The following is a 9,975-nucleotide window of genomic DNA, read 5'->3' on the forward strand; positions in this document are numbered from 1 at the left end:
AAATATTTGGAAGTAGTTCGTAAGTCTTTCTTCCTTGTCTACCTTTGTCTGGAAGCTCATCCGAAACCTATCCACCATATGTGATCCTGCTGGTAGTTAAAATACCGGCGGCATAGCTTTCAGAATCACAGCAACTTACAAGCCACCACAGCATGACAAACTGACAAACCAGTGGTGGCTGTTTTTCACCCTATACCTTTAACATAACCTATATCCATAACAACAATGACTTTCTGCCTCAGGAACGAATCACAGCCTCAGAAACCTCATGAAAGGTTGCTGAGTCAGAACTGCCTCAATGACAGCTAACAACAACAACAGATACCCTTAAAAGTATAGGCTGTAATTACCCAGGAACAATATAATGCAGCCTGCATATGCAATTGTAAAAGAGAACATCCAATAAGAACTGAATATATAATTAGGGAAGTAGAGATGTATCTGCAGTGGCTTAATCCAGGTATTGCCAACAAAGCTTCCCCACAGAAAGAAAGAACATCATTCTAAGTAGGATGACAAACTGAAATTAAATGTATAAGCTAAACTAATAAAAACAAAGGTCTTTATAAAAGAAAAACATAGACATTTAGATTAAAAAAAATAAAAACCTAATGCATGCTGTAAAAAAATATATAGCTAAAATAGTGATTCAGAAAGGTAAAAAATTAAAGGCAAAACATAAATAAAAAGATGGTCCGCTAGGCAAATACAAACAAAAAGCATCAAGGTAGAATTAAAATGTATTTCAAAAGCATTAAAGAGACAAAAGGAATCTTGTAATATTACAAGTTTAAATTCTCAATAAATATCCAACAGTTAAAAAAATCTGTGAAACAAGTAGCATGGCAACAAAATTTATAAAGCAGAAAATGTTGTTGTTAAGTGCTATCGAGGTGGTTGCAACTCATAGTGACCCCATACAGGGTTTCCAAGGAGTGGCCGATGAGTTTGAACAGCCGAACTTGCGGTTCAAACCGACTTTATGGTCGAGTGCTTATCCTATAGTGCCACACCAGGACTCCAAAGCAGAAAATAAAGGATGTATAAAAAGAAACAGACTGATTAGTAACAATAAAACCATTTGAAAATAGCTCAAATCCTTCACTCCAAAGTACAAGTTAGATCAAGCAGACAAAGAAACACCAAAAACAAATTATAAGATAAATTTCATAGATTAAAAATTAATTCCATATCCCAATTTCAACACTCATCTGTCAGTTTGTCGTGCACCAAGTTTGTAATGACTTGTGTGCTGCTCTGGTTCTGGAAGATATTGCTGGTACTTTAAATACCAGCAAGGTCACCCACATGGACAGGTATCATCAGAGCTTCCAGACTGAAACCGAACTAGGAAGAAAGAGAGGTGGACTGATTCTGAATACCTAACCACTGAAAATGCTTTTATTATCAATGGAAACAAAAAGATAACTAATATAGTGCTGGAAGATGAGCCCTTCAGGTTGGAAGGCACTCAAAATATGACTGAGGAGGAGCAACCTCACCAAAGTAAATTTGACTTTAATGACATGAATGGAACAAACTTTGGGGGATTTTCATTTGCTAGTGTGGCACAATTCAAAGTGGGAAAAAAGAGTTACAAACATTTATTAATAATGTACAAAGTATGAATTTATGGAAATTAAAAGTTATCAAAAATGAAATGTCTTGCATAAAGAATGATATCCTATACATTAGTGGGCTGAAATGGACTAGTATTGATCATTTTTAATCAAACAGTCATTTTTTTTTACAATGCTGGGAAAATCAAATTGAAGAGAAATAGTGTCACATTGACTGGCTAAAAGAGCATTTCAAGATCTAGCTTGAAGTAAAATATTATCTGTGATAGGATAATATCTACAGGCATACAAGGAAGACCAGCTAATACAACTATTATTTGAATTTATGCACCAATCACTAAAGCTAGTGATGATGAAATTCAAGAATTCTACCAATATCTTCAGCATGAAATTGATCAAACATACACTCAAAATTAATTGATAATTAATGAATGGTGATTGGAGTGTGAAAGTTGTAAAGAAAGAGGAAGGATCTGTAGTTGGAAAATATGGACTTGGTGAGAGAAACGATGCTGGAGATCACATGCTACAATTTTGTAAGATCAATGATGTATTCATTGCAAATAGTTTTTATCAGCAACATAAAAAGTGACCATAAATGTGGACCTCACCAGATGAAACACACAGGAATCAAACTAATTACAGCTGTGGGAAAAGATGATAGAGAAGCTCAATACCATCAATGAGAGCAAGGTCAGAGGCAGACTATGGAACTATCCCTCACTTAACCCCAAACAAATTCTGGCTGAAGCAGAAGAAAATAAAAACAAATAAACAAGATCCAAAATATGACCTTGAATATATACCACCTTAATGTAGAAACCAACTCAAGAATAGATTTGATGCTTTAAAACTAATGACTTAAGACCAGAAGAGTTGTGGGATAACATCATAAAAAAACAAAGCAAAAATCACCTAAGTGTTTCTACAAAAAACAAAGAGCTAAAACAAAAAGAAATACTGTTAATTGGTGGGGATTATAATCACTGTAATGAACAAAGTATATGATTTGTTGAATGTAAAACTGATGATCTGCCCTGTAAATTTACACTCAATTCACAATAAAAAACTTAAAAAAAAAAATTCCATTAAATAGATTTTTTTTAAAAAGACAGGAAAGAGAGAAAAGACCAAAATGGATAACAGAAGAGACTCTGAACTTGTTCTTGTGTGTAAAAAAGTTAAAGCAACTGAAGAAATGAGGATGTGAAAGAGTTGAAAAGAACATTTCAAAGGGTAGCTCCAGATGTCAAGGTAAAGTATTATAATGAACTGTATTGAAGACTTGGAGTTAGAAAATCAAAATGGAAGGACACAACACTTTTCAAGCTGAAGGAAGTGGCGAAAAATCTCAAGCCTCGACTTGCAGTACTGAAGGATTTATAAGCATGATATTGAATGATGCAGGAAGCATCAGAAGAAGAAATACACAAAGTCACTATACCACAAAGAATAGGTCACTGTTCAGTCATTTCAAGAGGTAGCATATTATCAGAGAACTGACAGTGTTTAAGGAAGACATTGGCGAAAAATAAGACTCCAGTAATTTATGTACTACAAATTGAAATATGTCAACATACTGATGCAATACTGTGGTGCTCTATCATCTATGCCAAGAAATTTGGAAGACAGCTACCTGGTGAACTGATTGGAACATATTTCTGCCCATTCCAAAGAAAGGAGACCCAAAGGAATGTGGAAGTCATTGTACAATATCACTAATATCACATGTAATTAAAAATTTTGCTGAAGGTAATTTCAAAACTGCTGCAGCAGTAAATCAACAAGAAGCTGCTAGAAATTCACACTGGATTCAGGCGAGAATACTGAACTAAGTACATCAATCACTGATGTCAGATAGATCACGGACTAAAAGCAGAGATTATCCGCTACACTACCAGAGCTCCTTGCTTCAGATATGTTGTTGTTGTTGTTAAGTGCCGTCGAGTCGATTCCGACCCATAGCGACCCTGTACAGGGTTTCCGAGGGTGTAAATCTTTACGGGAGTAGAAAGCCTCATCTTTCTCCCGCGGAGCAGCTGGTAGTTTCCAATCGCCGACCTTAAGGTTTGCAGCCCGATTCGTAACCACTACGCTACCAGAGTATGCATTTATAGGAGGCACTAAGAAGATCATGGAGATCCAGACTAAGAAATTAGTTTTCATTTCTGTGTCATTTAGCAACGTTATTTAAAGAAAGAAAAGTTAGTTCAAGAGATATAAGTAGCAGGGAGAATAATAATTATACTAATGAGAATGTGGAAAAGCAGAGGTGAATTTAGGGTCCATAAAAATGTGATGCCATGAAACAGAGATATTATTTCTCCCAGTAGAGCTCACCAGCTGCCCTGTGGGAGAAATATGAGGCTTTCTGCTCCTGTAAAGATTTGCGGCCTCAGTGGCTGTGAGTAGGAACTGATTCGATGGCACACAACAGCTGGCATAGAACTCATAGGACTACTGGGAGTAAAAGGAACAAGGAGGAAAATATACTAAGGAAGAGGGACTGCTGACAGCTGTTTGCTCAGAGGAGGGAGCCCATCCCTTTATGTATGCTAAAATAATTTTATTTTCCAAATAAATCTGAGTTTAAAAAAAAGACTAATGGAATGAATAAAATATACAAAATTAGTTACAATGGTCTATTGTTAAAAGAAGTAAATGAAATAAAATATAATCATGAGAAATTATGCTTAAATATTCAAATTATTGTTCTTACCAATTCGAGTGATTTTATTATGTGACAGTTCAAGATTTTGAATATTAATGCAACCATCCAAACCATGCAAAGAATTGAGTTGGTTTTTATTAAGAAGAAGAATGCTGAGATTTTCCAAATTTTCACAATTGATAGTCTGAATAAGATTTTCCTAAAACAAAGGACAAATATAATTACTTTTAGTTCAGTGACTTATTAATGAAACACTTAAAGCTTGCAAAAAGAGTAAGACTATTATACGATTTCCTAAGAACTGAATATCAAACCTCAAGGGTGGTGATTGGAACCCACCAGTCTCTCCTTGGAACTGTATTGAAGGTTCTTATACAGGGTCTCATATGAGTAGGAACTGGCATGACAGCATGGAACAACAATAACAAAGAGCCCAAGTGTCTTAGTGGGTTATACCTTAGATTGCTAACCGCAAGGTCAGAAGTTTGAATCCACCAGCCACTCTTTGGGAGAAAGATGAGGCGTTCTGCTTCCATAAAGATCCACAGCTTGGAAAACCCTATACTGGGTCACTATGAGTTGGAAGCAACTCAATAGCAACAACCACCACCAACAATGCATATCTAAATCTCTAATCTCTATGGTAACCATACATACTGTTACACTATCTAGAAGGAAATATTAACACTCTAATAAAAATTTACTGATTGTAAATTAATTCATGAACATTCTCTTAAAATGCAGAAAATTCACATGATAATACAATAAATTACTTAGTTTTTCAAATGACCTAAAGGAATAAGACTGAGTATTTTTTATCATAGTTTCCACCAAACTTCTTTTTAGGATTCAAAATATTAAAAATGTTGAAGCTCCTTGATTTCCCCCTTTCCAGCCCATTTTGCCTGTTGCCTTTCCATAGATTCAATATTCATGAATTAGGTGTATATCTCAGCATCGGTTTATACTTTCATTACACATACACACACATAGATATGCACATGTCTACAATACATAATAGTGGCCTCATGGTCAAGATCACATCAAGTATACTCAGCAAGATCCATTATAAGACTTCAAAAAAATAAACACGCTTCTATAATATTTACAGTACAGTCCCACAACACCCCTTTAAAAAGGTTTGTTTCCAAATATTTTTAAGTCCCTTGTCTAATATAATAAGCTAATAAGCATAACAAACCCATAACATTTTTAAAAGAAATCATATTGAGCTGCTCCTCGGAAACCCCATAACAGGATCACTATGGGTCAGAGCTGACTTGATGGCACTTAGCAACAACAACAAATATTGATGGAAGGACTGTTGGTTTGAACCGAAAGGAATAGAGAGTTCAAAATGAAAAGATGGTTCCAGATTCTTCCCCGCTTCCCAACTTGTAAGGGAAGTTCTGAGAAAAATCCCAGCCTCAAAATGGGAGACTTCTATGGAAAGGGAAGTTTGCACGGAAGATTGTGTCAAAGTCCAGAAGTAAGAAACAAAGATTAGGATCATTCCAATAGAGTGAAAAGTAATTTGAAACAGGAGTTCATCTCTGGACTCCAGACTGCTATGAGCTTTCTCTTTTTTTACAATTTTAAATGAGAATGACTATAGCAGTTAACTGAGGTATAACGCACCACTGTATGTAGGTGTGTGTGTGTGTATGTGGGTAAACCTTTTTAATTTAGTTCACACATCTGAGTTAACAAGAGCTGAACCTAAAATGCACCCAAGGAATTACACCTGAGTAGATTCAGCTGAACCTGGACCTGATTTAGATGAGAAGATCCTGTGCTGCAAATCTGACCCAGAAACCATGGTAGAAGAGACTTTGGGGATATTTAGAACATTCGTGTACATTGCATGTGGGAAGGATGTTGATCATTAAAATGTAAAGGTTAGGGTTTGGTACTGTTACTTTGGTAAAACCAATCCAGTTGCTACTGAGTCGATTCCTATTCATGGCAACCCTATGTGTTTCAGAGTAGCACTGTACTCCTAAAGGTTTTCAATAGTACTGGTACGGCAATGTAGGGTAAGCACTGGTCTGCTAACCACAAGGTCTGCAGTTCAAACCACCAGCCACTCTTTGGAAACCCTATGTAGGGTTGTAACCGACTCAATGACACTTAACAGCAAAAACTATCTTTTGGAAATAGATCACTAGGTTCTTTTGAGGTGTTTCTGAGTAGCTCATGACAAACCCTATAGCCCAGTATTCATACAACCATACAGTCTTCTGCCATACCAACTCTGGGTTGGCAAACAGAACATTAAAAGCCAATACTTGATAAGAAGTTGCATTTTAGAGCTTACATTAAAGAAGCCATATGAGAGAACCACAGAGACAGGGAGGAGGGGAGGAAGTGAAGAAAAGAGAGAACAAGAGAAAGAGAGAGTCAGAGAAATTACATGAGACCCAGACACCACAATATGAAGCAGAAGAAATTCCCAGCCAAGAGTGCTTGAATGCATGGCGCACATAACCGTAAGCAAATAACATGGTTGTTGTTTTAAGCTTCTAAGTAGTGGGGTTGTTTGTTATGCAGAAAAAGGTTACAATAAATAAATAAATAATCATATTTTTTTCTAACAGAAATGCAATTCCCAAGTCACCTAGGCATTGTCCATCTCTGGTTCTCACAAATTTAGGCCTTTGATGTCTTTAAGACCTACGTTCTGGCTGATTTTAGGAAATGTTTCTCCAAAACTGTCATTTCAGAAACATAAACATTAATCCATTTACATTTTATTGAAAGATACATAATGAGTAGACATAGGACATACCTGTACATCAATGTATTTTATGTTTTTACAATTACTCAAGTTGTGTAAAGAAGTTAATCCACAGCGTCTAAGAGACAGAAATTGAAGATTTGTACACTCTGCCAGTGTAGACAGATTACATCCCGGCAAATCCTGAAAAGTAACTGTTGTAACCTACACAAATTCAAGAAAATTGGAATGCACATTATTTCACAATATTAAATATACTCTATATTACCCTTGTAAAATTTACCTAAGAAAAGTAATTCTATAAAACCCATATTTATTAACAACTCAATTGTAGTTATGCTATCTGGACCATTTTGTTCCCCACATAGAAAGGCAAAATAATGCAATCATTTATAACCAATTGAAATTCAAAACTAAAATGCATAGCCGCAGTAATATAGTCATTTATTAGCTCCAAACCAAAACCCCAATCCACTGCCATTGAGTTGATTCCAACCCATACAGGCCTTATTAGTGGCACTAATTGCTCCTGGTGTTTCCAGGGCTGTAAAACTTTACATGAGTACACAGCCTCATCTTAGTGGATCCAAACTGCTGACTTTAAGGTAATAAGCAGCCCAGTGCTTAACTCACTATGCCACCAGGGCTCCACTTATAAGCTCACTCCCTAATTTTTCAAATTCACTTCCCTTATTTTTTATGTCTTTAGCACATAAATTATCCTTCTCTGTGGGACTGTGTTTCTGATCTGTGTTTGACAGTGCCAGGGATCCCTGGATAATCCCAGATGTCACAACAGATCAGAAGATATATTTTGAGTCTAACCTTTAATGCTTAAATTAGAACAGCTCAGCTATATTAAAGAAGAAAAAGAAAGTATGATTGAGAATAGCTATTTTAGAAACTATAGGAAATACAACTATGTAAAAACAACCAGGGAACAGAGCAATATAAACAACATCCTATAATAAGTCTTACGTATTACAAAAGCATGCATCCTGAATTACTAGTGAGTAATGTAATTTTACCCACAGCATACAGAATTTATGGCCCATAAATTATCAACACTGTTTGTTTTTTTCTCTGTATTTTTAAGCCAATCCATACATATTTTTTTAGATTATGATAACATAGGAGTCCTGGTGTGGGCCTGTAGGATAAGCACTGGACCACAAGGTCAGTTTGAACTGCAATATCAGTGGTTCAAACTCACCAGTCACTCCTTGGAAACCCTATACATGGCTGCTATGAGTCGGAACTGACTCAATGGCACTTAGTAATAAAACAACATATATTTACATATACATATATGTATATTTAAGGAGCTCTGGTAGCGTAGTGGTTACGAATCGGGCTGTGAACCGCAAGGTCAGCAATTCGAAACTACCAGCTGTTCCACGGGAGAAAGATTTACAGCCCCGGAAACCCTGTGCAGGGTTGCTATGAGTCGGAACCGACTCTACAGCACTTAACAACAACAACAACAATATGTATATTTAAAATCATATAGTATTTTAAAACAGCATTCCTACAAAACAGGTATTGTTCTTTCCAATTTATGGAAGACAAAAACAGAAAGATCAGTCACCTTTTTGTAAAGGTGGAACAGCTAGCAAATGACAGAAATAAAATTAGAACCCAGATCTAATGCAATAGAGCACCTGTAAGTACTTTATTAGATAATGTTTTCTCACATAATTTTTCTTCTTAATAAACACACTCCATCTAAACTGTGAGGCTACTAGTAATGAGATAGGATTAACATTGAATGGACTACCTCTTGGATTTCTTCATTCATCCCTTTGGCCATTTTCCTACCCATTCATCCCATAATTAAGTAATTAAAGCCACCATTTGCCTGTCAGCATACACAGAATTGTGGAAAAGAGAAAGATCTAACTCATGCCCTGAAAGTTAAAAATAAGAGATTAAGATGGAATTCATTACTGAGTAAATTAGTAGAATAGATTTTTCTCTTCTAAATGTCCTTTCCAGGAGAGTCTTTCAAAAATGGTCCTTGGTGATCAGGTTAAAGGCAGAGATGTGAAGCGTATATGTTAGAAAATCAAAGTAAAAAAGCACTGAGCCAGGATCAGTAGGGAATGAGGACACCACAATATGCCATCTGTCAAAGTGAATCATTTTAGTTGTTTGGAAATTTAAGATGATATTTGACAGTACTTTTGTATTTATATGGGATATTCATCTATTTTTTAATCATAATACAGGATAATTGCTCCTTCTAAGAAAATTAAGTGTTTGAAATATTTGATTTGAGCATATTTACAGGATCCTCTAGAACATGGCCACTATCACCAACAGCATCACCTATGAGCATTGTGTCAAAATTTACAATTTAACAAGTTCCCAGATGATCTATACACACATTATAGTTTGTAAGGCTTTGCTCTATAAGTAAAGAGAGTTAACTTCCAGTTTATGTAATTGACAAAAGTTTCTATAAAGTAGGAAGAATGGATTAAGAAAAGGCAGAGGTTCACATATCTTACTTTCCTCACTGTTATTCTTATTGGGTAGGTCTCCTGCAATGAAAGGGGAAAACCTAATGGTTTTGGTAACTTCCATTTTACCTGTGAAACAAGGCATGAAGTTGTCACTCTTAGCCTAATTCAGGCATTCATGAGAAGAATTATTTTAAGCAAAATAGTGAGTAACTAATAAGTAGGTGTAGTGTTACAGAGTCAGCACTGGATTGCTAAATGCAAGGTCAGCAGTTCAAAGTCATCAGCCACTCCTCAGAAACCATACACAAGATCACTTTGCTATGAATCAGAACTGACTTGATGACACTTAACAATAATAATGTCATCATGGCAGAAAATCAGCAGCAGTGTATTAGGGAACGGAAAGTAAAAAGAATGAGTCCAGAGATGACAGAGCCCAGGGGAGAGGGATGCTGTTGTTGTCGAGCAGGTTTTGTCTCATTTTTGTTGTCAGGTGCCATCGAGTCGGAACTGACTCATAGC

The 9,975-nt window shown here is 35.9% G+C and overlaps 1 protein-coding gene across 1 annotated transcript in view; it reads right to left on the bottom strand.

Annotated features, from left to right (window-relative positions):
* LRRIQ1 (leucine-rich repeats and IQ motif containing 1) overlaps nucleotides 1-9,975 on the bottom strand; it is a 259,848-nt gene that overhangs the window by 204,411 nt on the left and 45,462 nt on the right. The window contains exons 6-7 of the mRNA XM_006872970.1: nucleotides 7,040-7,192; nucleotides 4,300-4,450 (exon numbers count right to left, since the gene is read on the bottom strand). Of these exons, the coding sequence (XP_006873032.1) occupies nucleotides 4,300-4,450; nucleotides 7,040-7,192 (304 nt within the window). The remainder of the gene's footprint in view (nucleotides 1-4,299; nucleotides 4,451-7,039; nucleotides 7,193-9,975) is intronic.

Source organism: Chrysochloris asiatica, unplaced genomic scaffold (assembly GCF_000296735.1).
Source record: "Chrysochloris asiatica unplaced genomic scaffold, ChrAsi1.0 scaffold00217, whole genome shotgun sequence".
Taxonomy (NCBI): domain Eukaryota; kingdom Metazoa; phylum Chordata; class Mammalia; order Afrosoricida; family Chrysochloridae; genus Chrysochloris; species Chrysochloris asiatica.